Here is a 25,440-nt window from a genome sequence, read left to right on the forward strand (position 1 = left end):
ACTCTCTTTATTTCAAAAACTTCACAAACACAATTCTGCTTCTGTGTGCATTTCCAAATTTCTGCTCTAATTATGTCAGAGAACTTCACTTTTTAAGTGACATCGTATTCCAGATCAGTATTTGCTGTTGAAATTTCCATGGTACCAATCCCAGGAGCATCATTAAGAAAAACTCATGAATATAAATGAAAAATCCTGTTGAATGTTGACAGTTTTACAGACATTAGGTTTGGCATGGCTTCCTCAATAGGATAATCACTCCTTAAAATTAATAGATCAACTCAAAAACCTTTTTGGTTACTTGTTTTTCCTGGAGTTGATATCCTCTTTCCAGTCCTAAAGTGGTGAGTCTCAGAAGCTGATAGATACAGGAAGAAAGACTGAAATAGCAAGTCTCACTTTAATTTGGGAGCAATATGGAGCCAGTATAGATCTGCACTATGGCATTTCTCAGTATAGCTTATCCACTTTGGCTGATACTCAGCTTAAGTGTCTCCTCTCCTGGAAAGCTGTTTCTGAACTTTCCAAGTCCATTCAATTGGTTTCTTTTTTTTTTTGTTTAATATCGTGTCTTGACTAAACCTTTTTAGTGCACTTATTATAACACCTCACTTACGTGTAGCTTTCTCTTTTTAGTTTTAGAAGTTTTGGACATCTAGGGATATGAATTATATATCTGCATATCCAATATCTTATACATCTGGCATACAGTAAATGTGACAAATGTGTGTCAATTAAATATAGGATTCTTGCAGCATATGACTTGGAGTTTCCTGCTATAAAATAGGAATTTGTTAAACTGTATGAAGTATTGTGGTTTTGAGACTGATCAGTAAGCTCACAAATAGAGCTGGTCATTGAGAGTATAAAGATTTGGGAAGAAGAGATGTGTGCTTCAGATCATCACCTCCCTGTGACCCTGTGTTCCTGAAGAATAAATGAAATTCATATTGCTCAAAGCAAGAATAACAAAAATAAGAGAAAAAATGTGTTATGTGTCTAATTAAAATAGAACAACTGGACAACACAAGCAAGTGACATTTATCCATTTATCTCAGGTATGCAAAGTTGGGTCAATATTAAAAATCAATTAATGTAATCCATCACATCAAGAGACTAAAAAACATCACATGATCATATCAACAGATTTAAAGAAAGCGTTTGACAAAATCCAACACCCATTTAAGGTAAAAACTCTCAGTTAACTAGATATAGAGGTGGACTTTTTCAACTTGACAAAGAATATCTACAAAATAATGATAAGAAACTTGTAGCTTTCTCATTAAGATTATGAACAAGGCAAAGTTGCCCCCTTTCATTGTTCTTTTTCAACATCATACTGGAAGTTGTAGTGAATTAAATAAGATAAGAAAAGGAAACAAAAAGTACACAGATTGGAAAGGGAAGAAGTAATACTGTCTTTGCAGATGACCTGATTGCTTAGGTAAAAAAAATTTAAAAATTAAAAATATTCCTATAAGAAATAAATGATCATATCACTGTAACAGGATACAAGGTTAACATATAAAGTCAATAATCTTCCTACATACAAGTAATAAATAAATACGATACGAAATTAAAAACACAATAGCATTTACATTAGCATCCCCCAAAATGAAATATCTAGGAATAAGTCTAGCAAAATAAAAGAAGTATACAAATAAAACAATAAAACGCTAATGAAAGACTTAAAAAATAAAATCTAAGTGAAGAGATATTCCATGTTCATGAATAGGAATACTCAATATTGCCAAGATGTCAGCTCTTTTCAACTTCATTTATTGATTTAATGCAATTCCAATAAAAATCCTAGGAAGTTATATTGCATATCTTGATAAATTGATTCTAAAATTTATAGGGAGAGGCAGTAGATCCAGAAAACTCAACACAACATTAAAAGACAAAGTTGAAAGACTGACCCCACTTTACTTCAATACTTACTATGAAGCTATAGTAATCAAAACAATATGGTACTGGCAAAAAAAAAGACAAATAGTTTAATGGAACAGAATAGAGAACCCAGAATAGACACACATTAATATAGTCAGCTGATCTTTGACAAAGGAGAAAAGACAATACAATGGAGAAAAGATAAACTTTTCAACAAATAGTGCTAGAAGAACTTGACATCCACATCCAATAAAACATGAACCTAGACACAGACCTTACACTCTTCACAAAAAATTATCTCAAAATAAACCACAGACCTAAATGTAAAATGCAAAACTATAACACTCCTAGAAGATCACATATGAGAGTATCTAGATAAACTAGATTTGGCAATTACTTTTTGGATACAGTATTAAAGGCACAATACATGAAAGGAAGATTTTATAATCTGGACTTTATTAAAATTGAAAAATTCTGCTTTGCAAAGCATATTGTCAAGAGAATAAAGGGAAAAGCCACAGAATGACAGAAAATATTTGCAAAAGACATATCTGATAAAAGATCATTTTTCAAAATATACAAAGAATTCTTAACAATAAGAAACCCAACTGATTAAAAAATGGGCCAAAGACCTTGGCAGACACCTCCCTAAAGAAAATATGCAGATGGCAAATAAGCATATGAAAAATTGCTCCACACTAAATGTCATTAGTGAAGTCCAAACTGAAACAGTGAGTTACTATTACACACCTATTGAAACGGCGCAAATCCAGAACACTGTCAGCACCAAATGATGGAGACCATGTGGAGCAACAGGAACTCTCATTCATTGTTGATGGGAATACAAAATGGGAGAGCCACTTTGGAATACAGTTTGGCAGTTTCTAAGAAAACTAAACATACCCTTCCCATATGACCCATCAACCATGCTTTTTGGTGTTTACACCAACAAGTTGAAAATGTATTTCTATACAAAAGCCTGCACAAAGATGCTTACAACAATTATATCCATAATTGTCAAAAGTTGGAAATGACTAAGATGTCCTTCAAAACGTGACAATGTAATATTATCCAGCTTTAGAAAGAAATGGGCTATCAAGCAATGAAAACACATGAGAAAATTACTAAGTGAAATAAGCCAGTACAAAAGGTATTATTCCAAATATATGACAGTCTAGAAAAGTTAAAACTATGACAATAGTAAAAAGACCAGCGGGGCTGGGCGCGGTGGCTCACATCTGTAATCCCAGCACTTTTGGGAGGCCGAGGCGGGTGGATCACGAGGTCAGGAGATCAAGACCATCCTGGCTAACATGGTGAGACCCTGTCTTTACTAAAAATACAAAAAATTAGCCGGGCGTGGTGGCGGGCGCCTGTAGTACCAGCTACTCGGGAGGCTGAGGCAGGAGAATGGCGTGAACCCCAGCGTCGCTTGCAGTCAGCCTAGATAGAGCCATTGCTCTCCAGCCTGGAGGACAGAGCAAAACTCCGTCTCAAAAATAAAATAAAATAAAATAAAATAAAATAAAATAAAATAAAATAAAATAAAATAAAAAATAAAAATAAATAAAAAATTTAAAAAATAAAAATAAAAAATACCAGTGGTTGGGGAAAGGGAAGGTCGACTAGAAAGAACACAAATGATTTTTAGGGCAGTAAACCTACTCTGTATGATAATATAACAATGGATACATATCATTATACATTTGTCTGAATCTATAAAAAGTATAGCATCAAGAATGAACCATAATGTAAACTGTGGACTTTGAATGCTAATGATGAGTCAATGTAGCTTTAGGTTTGTCAGTTGTAACAAATGTACCCTATTGTGGGAGATCTTGATTATGGAGGTAGCTGTGCATGTTTGAAGACAGAGGATACATAAGAAATCTCTGCTATTTGCTCTCAATTTTGCTATGAACTTAAAACTGTGAACATCAAGTCTATTAAAGAAATTGACACACACACACAAATAGAACTAGCATTGATTAATTGGTGGCACAACAATAAACTGACATTATTAAACTTACATATAGATTATGCCTACATTTCTGCTTCCAGCTGAATTTATACTTAGAGATGCCATATTCCTTGGGATGATGGCACTTTCAATGGAAGGAATTTTATCCATATGGATTCTATAATCATAAATTAAATCTACTCTGGCATTGTGGCTCATGCCTGTAATCCCAGCACTTTGGGAGACTGAGGAGGGCAGATGACTTGAGGTCAGGAGTTAGAGAACAGTCTGGCCAACATGGTGAAACCTGTTTCTACTAAAACTACAAAAATTAGTTGAGCGTGGTGTCAGGCGCCTGTAATCCCAGCTACGTGGGAGGCTGAGGCAGGAGAATCTCTTGAACCCGGGAGGCGGAGGTTGCAATGAGCCAAGATTGTGCCACTGCACTCCAGCCTGGGCAATAGAGTGAGACTCCATCTCAAAAAATAAAAATAAAAAAGTTAAATCTGAGAATATTGTTTTCAAAGCAACAAACAAAATTTTACATATTCAATTAGAACAATCTGTGGGGGTGAATTATTGAGGTCAGTGAAAACAGTATATTCGCTAAATTTATAAAGCTATTAACTATTGCAAACAATCCTTTGTTAGCTGCCATTATCTATATGCATACTGGCCACTCCCTTGAGCCCTGAGTTGTTCCCCAACCCCTTCCCTCCGAAAAAATCTCTACCGCTGGAGTCAAATAGTCACCCACTGAGAATTCATTCCCCATAGGGTCTTATAGCTATGATTCAAATCTATCTTTTGCAAAACTCACTATTACCTTAGTCTTGTGGTTCATGTAGATGAAGTACACAACAATCTACTATTTTTTTCTGTGTCAGTAGCTACATTTCTTTAAATAAGTTCTAAAACAGAACTCTTAATATATAGATTGCATCTACAGTAAATTGTAACTCTATAAATTACCAGTGCCACTGGCAGTCCTCAGACACAATAGGAAGCCTAACAGCATGGAGACTGGTCAATTTCTTTCAACACTAATTAACATTTGCATGGCAATTTTAGTTTGCTACAGCCATGGCTACACTGGGAATCTGGAGCTACCCCAGTCCCACCACCAACCACGCAGTGTTTCCTGCATTTGAGGGCATTCTGCTGAACAACTTATAAAGCCTCACTGAGCCTGCAATCACCACGGACTAGTGGGGCAAATTTCTCTTGGATAAGAGGCCCAGGGCCCATTTTATTCAAAATGATTACTGATGCTCACACCTCCATGCTATGAATCCCTGCCATCATTAGCGAATGAGGAGGGTACAAATTGTGTGCCCTTCTCAACAACATATCCTTACTGAAAAAATATGCCCATAATTTTCCATAATTTGTGGTCCATGACTCAGCTATCTACTCCTCTTCCACCAGTTAAACACTGCATTTGGCTCAGTGAAATTGCTCATCCACATCCAGCAACACACACTCTGCATTCTCAATCTCTTCTTTGACTCTTTCTTTTTTTTCTCCTATTTTTTTTTTTTTTTTTTTTTTTTGAGACGGAGTCTCGCTCTGTCGCCCAGGCTGGAGTACAGTGGCGCGATCTCCGCTCACTGCAAGCTCCGGCTCCCGGGTTCGCGCCATTCTCCTGCCTCAGCCTCCCGAGTAGCTGGGACTACAGGCGCCGCCACCTCGCCCGGCTAATTTTTTTCTATTTTAAGTAGAGACGGGGTTTCACCGTGTTAGCCAGGATGGTCTAGATCTCCTGACCTCGTGATCCGCCCGTCTCGGCCTCCCAAAGTGCTGGGATTACAAGCTTGAGCCACCGCGCCCGGCTTTTTTTCTCCTATTTTAACTATAACCTGAATCTTTCCTGAAAAGTCTCATTTTCCTCTACCTGTCTCAAGAGCTGTTTTTATTTTCTCACTTTCACCATTGGGAATCTGTCCTCCTGGCTTCTAATGTACATTTTCTCTTGTCTATTATGAAAAAATCCTGTTCCTTCAATGTTTATGCCATTCACACAGTGGCAGAGATTTCTAAAAATGCATTTCCTCTGTTCTCTCAGGGCTCCATTTCCCAGACTGTTTTACAGTAAAATGAGGTCATGTGATTTAGCTCTAGCTAATAGAATATTAATCAAAAAGTGATATGAGTTCTTGTAGATCAGTCTTTTAAGAATTGGGTATGCATTGGCTCTGTTCTGTTTCCCAATCTGCTTGCTAGATGCAGATAACAAAGAAACCTGTATAATAATGAAACCATAAGATGGAAGAAGCCTGGATCTCAAATTCACTACTTGGATAAAGCTAGTCATTTGCTACCTTAAACAGGAAATACATCTACCTTGGACAAGAAAAAGTAGTATCAGGAAACTGCTACTGTCTTTGAGCCATTATAATAACGTGGGCTCTATTTTTTGATGTAGCTGGCATTACCCTTAACTATACTCTTCCTTGTCATCTACTAAATTCCAGTATAGTTTATCTTATTAATGGGAAACTTTGGCATAAAACATTTTTTTCCTCTCTATCCCAACCCCAGCATTATCATGAGTAACTGGAATATCCATTAGACAACTTATCCGAAACTATGTCCTCTCAGGTCCTTGACCTCTAGTATCAAATTATTCCCCCCTCAACCTCAGTTTGGTTATTTACACTCATAGGAATGCTTTGAATATTGTCATCTCCTGTAACTCTTCCATCTTCAAAATCAAAATCAACCAATCTGCCATATGACTATAATCTCTCCATCACACCAGCTTGTTCAAGTGCTCTCATGATGACTATTAATTGATTTCATTGAGACGATCATCCTTCTTTCACTTCCTTCCACAACTATCTCACATTCCATTGTGCTTCATTTGAATAACATCCTAAATTTCATTGGTTTTCTGAGTTTTCATCACATCTATCCAACAAAGCCACAAGCCTGTAGGAATTGAGCTGTCTGCCTTTTCTATGGTGTAATAACCAGAGAATGGAGCAATAATTTGTAATACCATACAACTGCGAATGCCAATTCCAGCATAAAGATGTCTCACAAATTTCTAATTAACTCTCATTACTTCCAACAATACAACCACCAACTTAACATCTATCTCTCAAATATGTCAAAATCATCCCAAATCAACACTTTTATAAGTATTTGCTGAATGAATGGGTGAATGGATAAATTAATACAAGTAAGTATATAATTATTATCACCATAAACATTCATGTATAAAGCAAGTATTCATATCTACATCATATAAGAGAAAAAATCTGAATTTAACAGAATCCAAGGAAGCCGATGAACTTTGATTCAAATTTAGATCTTCTCAGTTTCCCTAAATCTAAATCCTGAGTGTCTTTCCATCCATACACTACGATGCATATTGAACCTTATGAAACGTTCTTTCTTCATTTAATGTACAACCATAGACTCAAAATGAGAATTAGGTCTAATTTTGAATGCAATTGTCTTTGACTATAAAAATAATGCCCATGGAAGGCCTTATAATGCTTTAAAACCTGCACCATTCACTGCAAATACTTTAAAGGAAACATTTTAATTTTGTGAATAAAAATATTTAATAGCCCACACTCCAAATTAAAATTGACACCAAAATGTATCCAAAGGAATCATCTCACAAAAGGAAGGGGATTTAGAAAAAAAATTAAAAATTGACATATAAAAATCATTGTTTTTTATCCTTTATTGAGTGTTTGCCATGTTGCAGACATTATGCTAAGCAATTTATATGTGCAGAAAAATAGAACCTCTTATTATCCCGATTTTACAGATATAAAAATTGATAATTAGAGGAAATAATCAAAGCCAGGAGCCAAATACAACTTCTGTATTATTCCAGACACTGCATTTAACATTAAATTGCCTTTCCAATAAGTAGTTAATTATTTCATTTTGAGCCATTACTTAGTGAAAACTCGACAAGAGTATTTTTTTTCCTACTAATAGCGTCTGATAATGAGACATTTCAATTATAATCAGATGGAGGAGGAAAGCACTATGTACATTATACAGCTTAGCATTTCCAGGATATTAAACGAGCAAATTGTTTAGTCTTACCCATGAATTCAATCCCCAAGTGGTCTGCTACACCAAAGTCAGCATGGAAGGAAGGGGAAGAGAAAAAGAGAAAAAGGTTAGAAAAACTCTATACATGAAAATCAGTGCTTATAACACTAACCCTCCAAGGCAAGGAATATGCCTCAATTTTAACCCCTATGTTTGCTTAGAAAAGACACATTACAGATCACCAAGAGTAGAGTTGCTCTGAACACTGCTGGGTATTTCCTCAAAGCCTCTGAGCTATAGCTTAGATTTTAGATGAACTAATATTGCATAAATTATGAACAATGCTAAGTATACATTTAGCGAAGAAAGAAAAGAAAAATTGTTATATACCATGAACATCTGGCACTAATATTCTTTTCAGAACCCATAATATTTTATGTGGAATAACTATTTGTTCATCATGAATTTATTTGAACCTCCATAATAAAAATAAAAGTGAATAAGCAAGGAACTTCTGCATGACAGGCCCTAATCAGGTGTACTTTACCTCCACAAAACAGCAATGATATTGGACTTTTTTCTCTCTCTCTTTCACTTTTTAGAGGAGAAAACTGTGCTTCAGTGAGATTAAAACTCTTACATAGGTTACAAAGTCTGAGACAGTTCCAGGGCACAAATTTTGTTGATTTGACCGTTAAGCCCCATGACTATTTGAATTAACAGCCCATCCTACCAAACACAAATGGCAGCTGTGTCCATGTCTGTTCTACGTGCATATAGAATGCAGACCATCTTGACCAGCTAACTTCTGCCTGATCAGCAGAGCAATGAACTGTACTGGGCTGGGCCCCAGCATTCAACCTCAGATGTTCCTCTATTTAAATGGTTCTGTTTTAATCATTCAGTTATTCACTCATTCACTTTTACAATTCATTGCATTCATTAATAATTTTTTTCTGTTGCCATAATATTTGTCTGAAGCGAGAATAAGGGAAAAATCTATGGCTGCCATTGTAATTGTTTCCAAGACTAATTGCTGAGCTTCCTTTTATGAATTCTTTATTTAACAAATAAGCTTTTCCTTTTAGAAAATATGCATCTAGTTACCTTGATTTCAAAGCCTTTTGTGTTTGTAAATAGGTCATTTAAAAAGTTTATTTAGAAAAAAAAATATACACAGCATAAAATTTATCATTAAAACCATGTTTAAACTCAATGTAATTAATTATTAGGTTGGTGCAAAAGTAATTGCGGTTTTTGCCATTACTTTTGTTAACCTGATATATTGACAATGTTGTACAACCCCCACCACTTTTTTCCCCAAATTCTTCCATCATCCCAATCAGAAACTCTTTGACCCCTAATCCATAATTCCTCATTCATCCCTCCTCCCAGCCCTTGGTAATTTCTAATCTACTTTCTATCCCTATCAATTTGCCTTATGAACTGTTCACATTTACTTATATAAAGAAAGATGGTGACAATGTTTCTAAAAAGTAGGTGCATTCATTTTTTTCCCCGGCATTTCTTGACTGCTTACTCTGTGGTCATCATACACATGGTGATAGATATCAGGCACACTTTCATGTAAAGAAAGGATTCTTGTTCTCAAGTAGCTCAGAAATGAATGAAAGACCATGGAGAAAAAGCTATGGTCATGCTTTGTCATAAGTGCTATAATGGAAAAGCAGAAAATGTGCACTGGATGAAGAGGCCATGGACCCATAAACTTGCTGCTAGGAGGGAGAGAATGTGAAATACAAAGAATAAAATTTGTACAACCCCATCAAAGAGTGGGCGAAGGTTATGAAGAGACACTTCTCAAAAGAAGACATTTATGTGGCCAAAAAACATATGAGAAGAAGCTCATCATCACTGGTCATTAGAGAAATGCAAATCAAAACCGCAATGAGATACCATCTCATGCCATTTAGGATGGTGATCATTAAAAAGTCAAGAAACAACAGATGCTGGAGAGAATGTGGAGAAATAGGAACACTTTTACACTGTTGTTGGGAATGTAATTAGTTCAACCATTGTAGAAGGCAGTGTGGCGATTCCTCAGGGATCTAGAACCAGAAATACCATTTGACTCAGCAATCTCATTATTGGGTATATACCCAAAGGAATATAAATCATTCTGCTATAAAGATACATGCACAGGTATGTTAATTTCAGCACTATTTACAATAGCAAAGACGTGGAATCAACCCAAATGCCAATCAATGATAGACTGGATAAAGAAAATGTGGCACATACACACCATAGAATATTATGCAGTCATAAAAAAGAATGAGTTCATATCCTTTGTAGGGACATGGATGAAACTGGAATCCATCATTCTCAGCAAACTAACACAGGAACAGAAAACTGAACATCACATGTTCTCACTCATAAGTGGGAGTTGAACAATGAAAACACATGAACACAGGGAGGGGAACATCACAAACTGGGGCCTTCTGGGGGGTAAGGGGCAAAGGGAGGGAGAGCATTAGGACAAATACATAATGCATGTGGGGCTTAAAACCTACATGACAGGTTGATAGGTGCACCAAACCACAATTGCACATGTATACCTATGTAACAAACCTGCACGTTCTGCACATGTATCCCAGAACTTAAAGTAAAATAAAATAAAATAAAAAAGAATGGAGTCTGTAGAAAAGTTGGCAAGACTATTGTCAGTACTTGTTCAGGTCATTGACTTCTCTGCACGAAAGGTTTTGAGAGCGAATCCCAAGTAAGAGTAGACAAAGAACCTCACAGGGTGAAGTACACCCCTGAGAGGAAGCTTCCAAAGCAAGAATCAGACAGGTACACTCACTGTTCAGAAATATTCTATCTTCTGCAGCGTCTGCTGCTGATACCCAGGCAAACAGGGTCTGGAGTGGACCTCAAGCAATCTCCAACAGACCTACAGCTGAGGGTCCTGACTGTTAGAAGGAAAACTATCAAACAGGAAGGACACCTACACCAAAACCCCATCAGTACATCACCATCATCAAAGACCAGAGGCAGATAAAACCACAAAGATGGGGAAAAAGCAGGGCAGAAAAGCTGGAAATTCAAAAAATAAGAGCGCATCTCCCCGGCAAAGGAGTGCAGCTCATCGCCAGCAACGGATCAAAGCTGGATGGAGAATGACTTTGACGAGATGAGAGAAGAAGGCTTCAGTCCATCAAATTTCTCAGAGCTAAAGGAGGAATTACGTACCCAGCGCAAAGAAACTAAAAATCTTGAAAAAAAAGTGGAAGAATTGATGGCTAGAGTAATTAATGCAGAGAAGGTCATAAACGAAATGAAAGAGATGAAAACCATGACACGAGAAATACGAGACAAATGCACAAGCTTCAGTAACCGACTCGATCAACTGGAAGAAAGAGTATCTGCGATTGAGGATCAAATGAATGAAATGAAGCGAGAAGAGAAACCAAAAGAAAAAAGAAGAAAAAGAAATGAACAAAGCCTGCAAGAAGTATGGGATTATGTAAAAAGACCAAATCTACGTCTGATTGGGGTGCCTGAAAGTGAGGGGGAAAATGGAACCAAGTTGGAAAACACTCTTCAGGATATCATCCAGGAGAACTTCCCCAACCTAGTAGGGCAGGCCAACATTCAAATCCAGGAAATACAGAGAACGCCACAAAGATACTCCTCGAGAAGAGCAACTCCAAGACACATAATTGCCAGATTCACCAAAGTTGAAATGAAGGAAAAAATCTTAAGGGCAGCCAGAGAGAAAGGTCGGGTTACCCACAAAGGGAAGCCCATCAGACTAACAGCAGATCTCTCGGCAGAAACTCTCCAAGCCAGAAGAGAGTGGGGGCCAATATTCAACATTCTTAAAGAAAAGAATTTTCAACCCAGAATTTCATATCCAGCCAAACTAAGTTTCATAAGTGAAGGAGAAATAAAATCCTTTACAGATAAGCAAATGCTTAGAGATTTTGTCACCACTAGGCCTGCCTTACAAGAGACCCGGAAGGAAGCACTAAACATGGAAAGGAACAACCGGTACCAGCCATTGCAAAAAGATGCCAAAATGTAAAGACCATCGAGGCTAGGAAGAAACTGCATCAACTAACAAGCAAAATAATCAGTTAATATCATAATGGCAGGATCAAGTTCACACATAACAATCTTAACCTTAAATGTAAATGGACTAAATGCTCCAATTAAAAGACACAGACTGGCAAACTGGATAAAGAGTCAAGACCCATCAGTCTGCTGTATTCAGGAGACCCATCTCACACGCAGAGACATACATAGGCTCAAAATAAAGGGATGGAGGAAGATTTACCAAGCAAATGGAGAACAAAAAAAAGCGGGGGTTGCAATACTAGTCTCTGATAAAACAGACTTTAAACCATCAAAGATCAAAAGAGACAAAGAAGGCCATTATATAATGGTAAAGGGATCAATTCAACAGGAAGAGCTAACTATCCTAAATATATATGCACCCAATACAGGAGCACACAGATTCATAAAGCAAGTCCTTAGAGACTTACAAAGAGACTTAGACTCCAATACAATAATAATGGGAGACTTCAACACTCCACTGTCAACATTAGACAGATCAACGAGACAGAAAGTTAACAAGGATATCCAGGAATTGAACTCATCTCTGCAGCAAGCAGACCTAATAGACATCTATAGAACTCTCCACCCCAAATCAACAGAATATACATTCTTCTCAGCACCACATCATACTTACTCCAAAATCGACCACGTAATTGGAAGTAAAGCACTCCTCAGCAAATATACAAGAACAGAAATTATAACAAACTGTCTCTCAGACCACAGTGCAATCAAACTAGAACTCAGGACTAAGAAACTCAATCAAAACCGCTCAACTACATGGAAACTGAACAACCTGCTCCTGAATGACTACTGGGTACATAACGAAATGAAGGCAGAAATAAAGATGTTCTTTGAAACCAATGAGAACAAAGATACAACATACCAGAATCTCTGGGACACATTTAAAGCAGTGTGTAGAGGGAAATTTATAGCACTAAATGCCCACAAGAGAAAGCAGGAAAGATCTAAAATTGACACTCTAACATCGCAATTAAAAGAACTAGAGAAGCAAGAGCAAACACATTCGAAAGCTAGCAGAAGGCAAGAAATAACTAAGATCAGAGCAGAACTGAAGGAGATAGAGACACAAAAAACTCTCCAAAAAATCAATGAATCCAGGAGTTGGTTTTTTGAAAAGATCAACAAAATTGACAGACCACTAGCAAGACTAATAAAGAAGAAAAGAGAGAAGAATCAAATCGACGCAATTAAAAATGATAAAGGGGATATCACCACCGACCCCACAGAAATACAAACTACCATCAGAGAATACTATAAACACCTCTACGCAAATAAACTGGAAAATCTAGAAGAAATGGATAATTTCCTGGACACTTACACTCTTCCAAGACTAAACCAGGAAGAAGTTGAATCCCTGAATAGACCAATAGCAGGCTCTGAAATTGAGGCAATAATTAATAGCCTACCAACCAAAAAAAGTCCAGGACCAGATGGATTCACAGCTGAATTCTACCAGAGGTACAAGGAGGAGTTGGTACCATTCCTTCTGAAACTATTCCAATCAATAGAAAAAGAAAGAATCCTCCCTAACTCATTTTATGAGGCCAACATTATCCTGATACCAAAGCCTGGCAGAGACACAACAAAAAAAGAGAATTTTAGACCAATATCCCTGATGAACATCAATGCAAAAATCCTCAATAAAATACTGGCAAACCGGATTCAGCAACACATCAAAAAGCTTATCCACCATGATCAAGTGGGCTTCATCCCTGGGATGCAAGGCTGGTTCAACATTCGCAAATCAATAAACATAATCCAGCATATAAACAGAACCAAAGACAAGAACCACATGATTATCTCAATAGATGCAGAAAAGGCTTTTGACAAAATTCAACAGCCCTTCATGCTAAAAACGCTCAATAAATTCGGTATTGATGGAACGTACCTCAAAATAATAAGAGCTATTTATGACAAACCCACAGCCAATATCATACTGAATGGGCAAAAACTGGAAAAATTCCCTTTGAAAACTGGCACAAGACAGGGATGCCCTCTCTCACCACTCCTATTCAACATAGTGTTGGAAGTTCTGGCTAGGGCAATTAGGCAAGAGAAAGAAATCAAGGGTATTCAGTTAGGAAAAGAAGAAGTCAAATTGTCCCTGTTTGCAGATGACATGATTGTATATTTAGAAAACCCCATTGTCTCAGCCCAAAATCTCCTTAAGCTGATAAGCAACTTCAGCAAAGTCTCAGGATACAAAATCAATGTGCAAAAATCACAAGCATTCTTATACACCAGTAACAGACAAACAGAGAGCCAAATCAGGAATGAACTTCCATTCACAATTGCTTCAAAGAGAATAAAATACCTAGGAATCCAACTTACAAGGGATGTAAAGGACCTCTTCAAGGAGAACTACAAACCACTGCTCAGTGAAATAAAAGAGGACACAAACAAATGGAAGAACATACCATGCTCATGGATAGGAAGAATCAATATCGTGAAAATGGCCATACTGCCCAAGGTAATTTATAGATTCAATGCCATCCCCATCAAGCTACCAATGAGTTTCTTCACAGAATTGGCAAAAACTGCTTTAAAGTTCATATGGAACCAAAAAAGAGCCCGCATCTCCAAGACAATCCTAAGTCAAAAGAACAAAGCTACCTGACTTCAAACTATACTACAAGGCTACAGTAACCAAAACAGCATGGTACTGGTACCAAAACAGAGATATAGACCAATGGAACAGAACAGAGTCCTCAGAAATAATACCACACATCTACAGCCATCTGATCTTTGACAAACCTGAGAGAAACAAGAAATGGGGAAAGGATTCCTTATTTAATAAATGGTGCTGGGAAAATTGGCTAGCCATAAGTAGAAAGCTGAAACTGGATCCTTTCCTTACTCCTTATACGAAAATTAATTCAAGATGGATTAGAGACTTAAATGGTAGACCTAATACCATAAAAATCCTAGAGGAAAACCTAGGTAGTACCATTCAGGACATAGGCACGGGCAAAGACTTCATGTCTAAAACACCAAAAGCAACGGCAGCCAAAGCCAAAATTGACAAATGGGATCTCATTAAACTAAAGAGTTTCTGCACAGCAAAAGAAACTACCATCAGAGTGAACAGGCAACCTACTGAATGGGAGAAAATTTTTGCAATCTACTCATCTGACAAAGGGCTAATATCCAGAACCTACAAAGAACTCAAACAAATTTACAAGAAAAAAACAAACAACCCCATCAAAAAGTGGGCAAAGGATATGAACAGACATTTCTCAAAAGAAGACATTCATACAGTCAACAGACACATGAAAAAATGCTCATCATCACTGGCCATCAGAGAAATGCAAATCAAAACCACAATGAGATACCATCTCACACCAGTTAGAATGGCGATCATTAAAAAGTCAGGAAACAACAGATGCTGGAGAGGATGTGGAGAAATAGGAACACTTTTACACTGTTGGTGTGATTGTAAACTAGTTCAACCATTATGGAAAATAGTATGGCGATTCCTCAAGGATCTAGAATTAGATGTACCATATGACCCAGCCATCCCATTACTGGGTATATACCCAAAGGATTATAAATTATGCTGCTATAAAGACACATGCACACGTATGTTTATTGCAGCACTATTCACAATAGCAAAGACTTGGAATCAACCCAAATGTCCATCAGTGACAGATTGGATTAAGAGAATGTGGCACATATACACCATGGAATACTATGCAGCCATCAAAAAGGATGAGTTTGTGTCCTTTGTAGGGACATGGATGCAGCTGGAAACCATCATTCTTAGCAAACTATCACAAGAACAGAAAACCAAACACCGCATGTTCTCACTCATAGGTGGGAACTGAACAATGAGATCACTTGGACTCAGGAAGGGGAACATCACACACCGGGGCCTATCATGGGGAGGGGGAAGGGGGTAGCGGGGAGGGATTGCATTGGGAGTTATACCTGATGTAAATGATGAGTTGATGGGTGCAGCACACCAACATGGCACAAGTATACATATGTAACAAACCTGCACGTTATGCACATGTACCCTACAACTTAAAGTATAATAATAATAAATAAATTAAAAAAAAAAAAGAGTAGACAAAGAAGTTTATATCAAAGTGAAAGTATTGCAAAATGAGGTGCAACAAACTTCTTTGTCTACTCTTACTTGGGATTCGCTCTCAAAATCTGAGAGGGAGAGTGGGCTGCTCAAAGAGAGAGATAGCCCCTAGTGTCTTGAAGGGAATTTCCTTTATGGAAACTGTACAGACATATTCATAAAATACTGGTGAGGTCAAGGATGTAAAGGTGGATCTGTGGTTAGTACATACACTCAGGATCTACATGCTCTAACACATATCACATGTATCATTAGCATATAAAATCTCCCTCTAAGGGTGTGTTTTTTGATATTAAAATGAGAAAACTATTACTATAAGCTAAACCTTGAGTCTAGCTACCCGCGTGGGACACTGGAGGAGTCTCTCCCCGTCTCCCAATGCCCAGGAGGCAGAAATTTGTAGCTAATAGCTTCTTGTGCTTTTGGTGCTGATTGATTGGAGACTGGGGAAGTTACATCAGGAATAAGGGACTTTTGTTCTCTTTTCCAAGCCCATACTGAGTATCAGGAACTTGTAACCATCTGGCAGTCTGTTGGTATTCGGTAGGACCGCTTATTTTGCAAAAGCATTAGGTGCTGATGCATGACGGTTCAAGGGGAAAGAGACAGCTATAAAAGTGGCCCGTTGGGCTTTACACACAGGACAAGTTAGTATGGGTCCTAACCTTACTTATCCTGCCTCAAGACCATGTTTTCATTCTTATGCAAATAGGAAGCTTCATGACTGTAGTATCTAGGACACTGCAGAGAGACTAGAGTTGTGGCATTTAAAATAAGGATTACTTATCATTATACTAAAAATAGTATTTTTTAAAGGCTGGGAATAAAAGCTAAACTTTTTCATATAGAGAGAAGAGGAGGTAAACCAGGAGAGGCAAGTGTATAGAAATCAGGGAGCAGAGGACCTCAAATAGTGGACCACAGGCGTTCCATGTCATGAGTGGGCAGTTAGAAAGCCTTTAGATTCAGCCTGTTTGAACAAGAACTTTCCGGTGGAGCTGAGATGGCTCAGAATTGGCTGCCTGTCATCTGTTTTGCTGGCAGACGTAACCCAGATGTGCCCTTTCTTCCTTCTTCCATGACCTTCAGTGCTCTGCCTCTGGATGTGACAAGGGATATGGAGCATCGGGCTTTGTGAATCTGCAGATTGTGCTAGGAAATGAGTGGCATGTTGGATTAATAGAGGGCCAATCTGAATGCTTTGAAACCTCAGTACATTCATGACCAGTAGCAGAGACAGAAATCAGAATTTGGAATTTTTTCAAACACCAAATAGGATAAGTAGAAATCATCTTAAGGGAAAGAAAATCTGTCCTCTTTTAACATAACAGAAAAGTTATCCAATTATTACAGTTGTTAACTTTCAGAAATACTCTCAAGCAAGATGGCATTTATATTTTTGTATTTTAATGGGAAATTATTTATTTTTTTATAATAGCTTATTCATGGAAACCGACACCACTGAACATACAAATAAAAAGTTAACTCTAATGTAAATTACCTTTCTTTCTTTCTCTCTCACTTTCTTTCTCATGCGTATACACACACAGACACACACACACACATGCTTCCATTGTTTTATTAAAATGTTAAACACTGTGATCATTATTGCAGGGTTTAAGACAGGATTTGGTTCATATGGAAGAATCAATGAAAATCCATGAAGAACAGATGACAAAAAAGCAATTAATTTTGTCATTTGAGTCATACACAGATCATAAACCACATTATTACTCATAACCCTTCACTGGCTATTTCTCAAAGCAAACAGTGTGCCCAGGGATATTGATGCTCGCGGGAAAACATCAAGTGAGACAGGGGAAGATTAATTAATTGTTTATTCGTTCACTCAGCAAACTATGTGTCAAGTACTGCACAGATATTAGAGTGGAAGAAGAGGCACATAGCTTAAGCAAAAACAGTTTGATTTTATCTATGACATACATATATTTGAACATATAACTTCCTTCCTTTTAACACTTCAAAACTTTTATTTGTAAAATTAGCATCTGTTTTGGAACACTCCCACCTTTGGCGTGTACAGTAGTGGGTAACATTTACTGAGCACCTACTGTATACCAGGAACTGCTTTAAATATTATCTCACAGCAATTTATAAGATTGTTGCAATGCTCATTTTACAGGTAAGAAACGGAAGCACAGAGAGGGGAACTTTCTCTAAACCAGCTTGCCCGTAAGTGCTGGGAACATGATGGAGCCTAGGCCAGCTTGGCTTTTAGCTACCAGTTATACTCAAAGTTTACTTATCCCTTTCCTATGAAGAAAAAGCTAATTTTTACAAAATTATCAGGTAATGAGATCTTCAGGGAGGAATTATTTAATCCACTTAAGAGAACAAGTTGTTTTCAAGTATCCTCAGGCAGAGTAGAAGCACCACTTACTTACTTTCTCACCCCTGGTTTATTGATGAAGTGCCAAATATAAGCTAGGTAGTGGGGCGGACAAAGAAAGACAACTGTTATCTGTCTCCAAGGAGTCCAACTGGGAAATCATTAATATTTCTTCATTGGTTACCAGGGAAATTTCTTCACAACGAGGCTGGCCTGGTTGAAGTTACTTGCTTGCACATACAGCAAGGAATATATAAAATGTTGAGTCTGAAAATATGCCCAACAGTGAACCAAATGATCTTACAACTGGCAACATACTTAATAAATGCCAGCAGCCCTGCTGCAGAGCTGAAACATTCTTCAGATTTGAGGACTAGGTACCTGCCTAGTGAGACAAAATGAGTGTTGTTGTTTTTTTTTAAAACACTAAAAATTCCTGGAAAACACTTGGAAATTTGAAGCCCACATTTTTTAATTAACAAAAATTATATAAATTTATGGTGCACAACCAGATATTTTTAAATACATATACATTGTGGAATGGCTAAATCAGGTTAATTAACATGTGCACTCAAATACTTGTCTTTATGTGGTGAGAACATTTAAAATGGACTCTGTTAGCAAGTACATTGTTATTAACTATAGTTGCCGCATTGTACAATATTTCTCTTGAATGTTTTCTTCTTATCTAACCACTAACTGAAGTTTAAGGCCTGGGTGTTTCTAAAGTATTCACAATTCTGTGTGACTCAACAATTCAAAACCTCTTGTTTATATGCTGACACAAAAGGGGCTGCCCCCAGGTGGGCAGGCTGCAACAAAGCAAGCGAAAACATTGTTGACTTGATTCCAATCTCAGTATGCCACCTTCAGCTTGTTACCCGGCCTATGAACAGGAACTCACTGCAATGCAGCCCTGGGACAAAGCAACCCAATGTGGGTTTCAGCATCAGCCCTGTGCTAAAAGTAACGGAGCGAGGTGATTCTGATCATACAAGAGTCCCAAATGTGATCATTTAAACCCTGGTCTATGGGATATGGAAAAGCATGTTCCAGGAAAATATTAATCTGTGTTTTAAAAAGTTAGACTACTGGCCGGGTGTGGTGGCTCACACCTGTGATCCCAGCACTTTGGGAGGCCAAGGCGGGTGGATCACGAGGTCAGGAGATCGAGACCATCCTGGCTAACACAGTGAAACCCCGTCTCTACTAAAAATACAAAAAATTAGCCGGGCGTGGTGGCGGGCGCCTGTAGTCCCAGCTACTCAGGAGGCTGAGGCAGGAGAATGGTTTGAACCCGGGAGGCGGAGTTTGCAGTGAGTGGAGATCCTGCCACTTCACTCCAGCCTGGGCGACAGAGGGAGACTCCATCTCAAAAAAAAAAAAAAAAAAAAAAAAAAAAAAAAAAAAAAAAGAAAGAAAAAACCAAAACAAACAAACAAAAAAAATTAGGCTACTGCCTTGAAGTTAAATGGGCTTCTCTGCTGCAAGAATCCCCTAATACCCTCCTGGGTGTGTGGAGAGTCTACGGGCAGTAGGTCAGTGACAGCATTTCCAACTTGATGAAAGCAGTCACGTTCTGATGGAGTGCCCAGTGGAACTAGTGATATAAGGTACCTGCTCTGGGAAATACTTGCCATAGGAGTGTGGAGCAAACCACCTACTCAGTTACAAAACGTGTCAGTCATAAATGCTTTATCTTAATAACTGAACTGAAATCTGTCACTCTGTAGATTCCACCCACAGATCCCTGTCAAGTAACTTTTTCACTGGTGACACTCTAGGTAGAGGTAGTCCATTGCAACCGAGAAGAGTAAATAGGTTTGGTGAGGAAGGCAAGTTGGGTCTTGAACATTTGCTAACCATAACACCTGAGCTCATCATGCTCTAGTAGTTTCTAAAATCACTGTAAAGCAATGTAATTGTCTCAGGTATCAACAGTGGGTCTGTGTATTCTTCTTGCTCTGAGATGAGAGTATGGACAAGATGCTGAGATGTCCTATGTTGAGACAATGCCCTGCATGTCCCAGTTTATTACAGCAAAACAGGCAAGCTAGGAAAGGCTGGCGTAGACTTTAAGATTTCTGATTAGGAGGGGAGAAAGGAATGGGACTGGCTCTGGCTGTAGTTGCTGAGAGAAGCTGCAGGCTAGAAAACAAAACACGGGATCCACAGAATATATACATTTCAAAAAGTTAAAGGGTCAAAGGGCAGAGGAATAGGGTTCGACAAAGGCTTCCAGAGCATAGGGCTGTGTCAACAAGGGAAGTGACACTTGATGGTCACTAAGAGAATATGGCAGCAGGAAGGAATGTGGCAGCCAGATCTGAATGCCTTTGGCCTTAAGTGCCACAGTGGGAAAGGGGCACAGGGAACTGTCAAGAGTGTGAGCACACTTCTGGTGAGCGAGGCAGAACAGGTCCTCTCCAGGAGCTGTGTTCAATCTTAGAACGTCTGTCTTAAAAGGAAAGGGATATTATCACTTCATCCTTTTTCTAGCATTTTATCCTTAGTGCAAGATTTAGGATGTTAATTACAGGGTTGATTTTAAACTTCATGCTCCCTTTATGAAATTATGCTAAGTTACTAAATACATAATTTCATCTTTATGGGCATGTATATTTAATTTTAGATTTTCACATGTTCACAAATAAAAAGTGGAAGGTAAAAAATCATATTAATCAAAAGAAATTGATACTGCTCTCAATATCTCTTAGAAGTAATTCCTGCTAATTATTTTATGTTCTTTCTAGTCTTCCTTCCATATATGTAAAATACACTAAATGTCAATTTTACACAAAATCATCCTGTTTTATGTGCCTAAATCAGGAGTCTATCTGTGGCCACTGCAGCTCTATAATCCCAATCTCCCACATTCAACTTCCATCACATCAGAACTGACAGCTTTTTCCACTGTGGAGAGTAGGTCACGACATTATTACTGTGGTCAGCCTCACACCAGACAGGCCATCAGTCATGCAGAAGGGAAAACCACTTTTCTAGAAAAGCACACAGCCCCAGTCTCCTTTCTCAGGGCTGTGTTACAGAGCATGATCTCTTTATTTTTCTTCCCCAAAGCTCCACTGCTGACACCTGAATTTAATAATCTCTTATCATCCTCTAAATAAGAATGTTGATTTGTATCAAAGGATGGGGAGAAGCAGGCAGCCATGAAGACTGCACCCCATGATGATGTACAGCAAACTCAAGATGAGCGCTCTGCTCTGCAACCTGAAATAGCATGACAAGGTTTCAACTGAGGTTAAGGAGGGATCATTTGCTTAGGCTGCTCCTCAGAGATGGATTTTGACTAAATAATGGGTAGAATTTTGCAGTGCAAACATCTTGGAGCATTAGACTGAAATCTTACTCAATTTTTGCAATTACTGATTAAAGGATTTAATAAGAATTACCATTATAGAGAAGAATTCTTCATTCAAAAACAAAATACTTCTTTATTGCTTCTGTCACTAGTGATAGTAACTGCGTACAGTTAAATACACTAGAGTTCCTGCTCTTGAGACTCACATGTGTCCCTCAGGATCTTCTCATGTTTAATCAACTTTCTAAAATTCTTATATTTTGTCACTGGGCACTTCTACACATATCCTTTTCTTTTCTTTCTTTCTTTCTTTCTTTCTTTCTTTTTTTTTTTTTTTGAGACAGAGTCTCGCTCTGTCTTCCAGGCTGAAGTGCAATGGCACAATCTCGACTCACTGCATTCTCTGCCTCCCAGGTTTAGGGGATTCTCCTGCCTCAGTCTCCCAAGTAGCTGGGATTACAGGCACGTGCCACCACGCCCAGCTAATGTTTGTATTTTTAGTAGAGACAGCATTTTGTCATGTTGGGCAGGCTGGTCTCAAACTCCTGGCCTTAAGTGATCTGCCAGCCTTGGCCTCCCAAAGTGCTGGGATTACAGGTGGGAGCCACTGTGCCCAGCCCACATATCTTTTTATCTAATTTTTAAAATTAGACTGTAAAGTAGTGCAACTGAACCCCATTGAACAATTAAAAAAAGAAGCTTCTGTGAAAAACTGAAGGGCATATTTGTAGATTCCTAGATTCCTAGGATGGGAAAAAATCTGAAATCCCAGGACTGAACGGTAGTTGTTTCTTTTTCTCACTCTTTCATCACTCCACCCTATCACAGAGTCTGACATTTTGTGGACACTCAGTATGTATTTATTGCATGAGTAAAAATGCCATCTGGTTAAGCTCTCAGCATGTGACATCTATATGTCTTTCAGAGCATATCCAGCCTGTTCTCTGTCACTTCTGAGTTTTTGATGATTCCAAGCAACATGACACCTCTGGTGGCAACTCATTCAATATTGAAAAACGATATCCATAAATGTTTCCAGAAAACTTCCCCGAATCAAAGTACATTCAAATGCTACTCACTTGAATCTATAATTCTGGAATCCAGAAAACACTAGATTATTATTCAAGAAGGTCCAACTGATGGCTGTCTTTGTTATGTAATTTTTGTATATAATTTAGGATTCACTTGAGTAAGTGGTCCACCATCAGAAAAAATTTAAATTTTCCATGGTGACTAAAATGCTATTATACATGCTATTTAAGACTTGTTCCCTTTAGCAATGTCAATTTAATCAATCTTTGTAATAGCTGCCACATGTTCTGTTTTTTTTTTCTATCTTTTCAGCTTCAATCTTTATAAGTATCAATGAAGGCACACGGCTGGACATGGTGGCTCACACCTGTAATCTTAGCACTTTGGGAGGCCGAGGAAGGCAAATCACTTGAGTCCAGGAGTTTGAGACCTGCCTGGACAACATAAATAAACTCCATCTCTACAAAAATAGAAAAATCAGCCGGGCATGGTGGTGTGTGCTTAAAGTCCCAGCTACCAGGAAGGCTGAGGTGGAAGGATGGCTTGAGCCTGCGAAGTGGAGGTTGCAGTGAGCCCAGACAGTGCCACTGCCCTCCAGCCTGGCAACAGAGTGACACTGTCTCTTTAAAAAAAAAAAAAAAGACACACAGAAGAGTTTACCATTAATAGATGGAAGGGTTAGAATAAAATAGGGGAAAGTCTACTCAAAAAAGAGAAAGAAATGAAAGGAAAGAAAGAAGGATTACATGGCCAACCGCCATGTGTTCACATATGTGTTTGCAGTTTTCATACTAATGATTGACGCCTTGGGTCACAAATTGTTTTAATACCATGCTTTTATTCACACTTCTAAATTCAAATTGCAATATCGTCATGATGAACACTAGTTCACAAAATGATGGACATATTTTAAGAAACATTGCTCTGAGCTGCACTCCACTAAAGAAAAACCAAAGACAACTCACCCCCACTTCCCATCATGGATAACACCTTGTGACATGAAGATACTAGAAGAGGAACCCCCTGCTGCCCATCTGTCTAAGACAGAGGAACCAAACAGAAAGGCTACCCAAGGGGTCCAGGTAGAGTATTCTTAGTCCTGGACCAACTGCTCAAGATATTTATCTAGAGCAGCCAAATACTGTAATGTAGTGGATATGGTAGAAAGTCTCTTTACTGATGACTTAAGAAAAGAGAAGGTCCATGGCGAGAATGCAGTGAAAATAATTCATTCTAACAAGGCAAGTTGAGGCCCTAACCAGGAGGAGGTACTCTTAGGTTAGGACTCAGGAAATTAGGCAGCAACTGATACCATCAAGAAATTGTGTGAGGTAAGACAAGATGAACTCATATTTTTTTTAAAAAGTATTTTGTTAACTACTCTTCAAGTTAGGCTCATATTTAGTGGCGAGGCACTGTAGCTTCTGAAGTCGGGCTTGTCCATCGTTAAAGCTTGGTTGGCTTTGTTTACTGTATTTTGTTTTATACGATGGTGTCTGCTTATGTGGAAAAGATCATTCTTCAAATGCAGAAGGTATCTGGCTATTTAAAGTTCTCTCATAGGAAATCACTGAATGATTAAAAAACAAAAAACAAAGCACAGCCTTTACTCTGCTTTCCCCCAAAACTCCAAGCATCCTGTTCTGCTCATACTCCCCGAAATAGACCCCTATACACAACACACATCATCTTTTTGTTCCTGCCATTCCATTAGCTTAAATATCTTTCCTGATGAACTCCCAAGTCTTCCTCTAAAGAACTCTTCCCATCTTTCGAGGCCTAATTCCTCTGGAAGCTATCTCTGATTTCCTGAAATAATGTTACGTGCTCTACTTTTCTATGAGTGATGATGGGATCTCCATTTAGCATGCAGAATTATTATGCCTTGGATTATAACTAGTAGTGATAGATCTATATCATAATTAATTAGGTGAACTGTGATTTTCTTCCACTTCTAGTGCCTTTCCAATAGCATGTGGCAAATGAATGCTTATTGAATCTTTTTGCATAATCCCACCAATTTTCTGTCTCATTGTAGGTATACTTTTGGGAAGTATAAATCTCAACAAAATTGGCATAGAAGGGACATTCCTCGAAGTCATAAAAGCCATCTATGGCAAACCCACAGCCAGCTTCATACTGAATGGGGAAAAGTTGAAAGCATTCCCCCTGAGAACTGGAACAAGACAAGGATGCACACTCTCACCACTTCTATTCAACAAAGTATGGGAAGTCCTAACCAGAGCAATCAGACAAGAGAAAGAAATAAAGGGCACCCACATTAGCAAAGAGGAAGCCAAACTGTTGCTGTTCGCCAATAATATGACTGTATACCTAGAAAACCCTAAAAATGCATCCAAAGAGCACCTAGAACTGATAAATGAATTTAGCAAAGTTTCAGGATACAAAATTAATGTACACAAATCAGTAGCACTGCTATACACCAACAGCAATCAAGCTGACAATCAAATAAAAAACTCAACCCCTTTTACAAGAGCCACAAAAAATAAAATAATTAAAATAATTAAAAATAAAAATAAATAAATAAATAAATAAGATACTTAGGAATATACCTAACCAAGGAGATGAAAGACCTCTACAAGGAAAACTACAAAACACTGCTGAAAGAAATTGTAGATGACACAAACAAATGGAAACACATCCCATGCTCATGG

General features: G+C 38.0%; 1 protein-coding gene across 18 annotated transcripts in view; it reads right to left on the reverse strand.

Moving 5' to 3' along the window:
- NRG3 (neuregulin 3) overlaps nucleotides 1-25,440 on the reverse strand; it is a 1,122,850-nt gene that overhangs the window by 116,167 nt on the left and 981,243 nt on the right. For 11 of the 18 annotated variants that reach the window (XM_045361989.3, XM_005565276.5, XM_045361988.3 and 8 more), the window contains one exon: nucleotides 7,922-7,948. In XM_045361989.3, the coding sequence (XP_045217924.2) occupies nucleotides 7,922-7,948 (27 nt within the window). The remainder of the gene's footprint in view (nucleotides 1-7,921; nucleotides 7,949-25,440) is intronic. The other 7 variants (XM_045361990.3, XM_045361994.3, XM_074001660.1 and 4 more) reach the window with 1 other exon arrangement.

This window comes from Macaca fascicularis, chromosome 9 (genome assembly GCF_037993035.2).
Source record: "Macaca fascicularis isolate 582-1 chromosome 9, T2T-MFA8v1.1".
Lineage (NCBI taxonomy): Eukaryota > Metazoa > Chordata > Mammalia > Primates > Cercopithecidae > Macaca > Macaca fascicularis.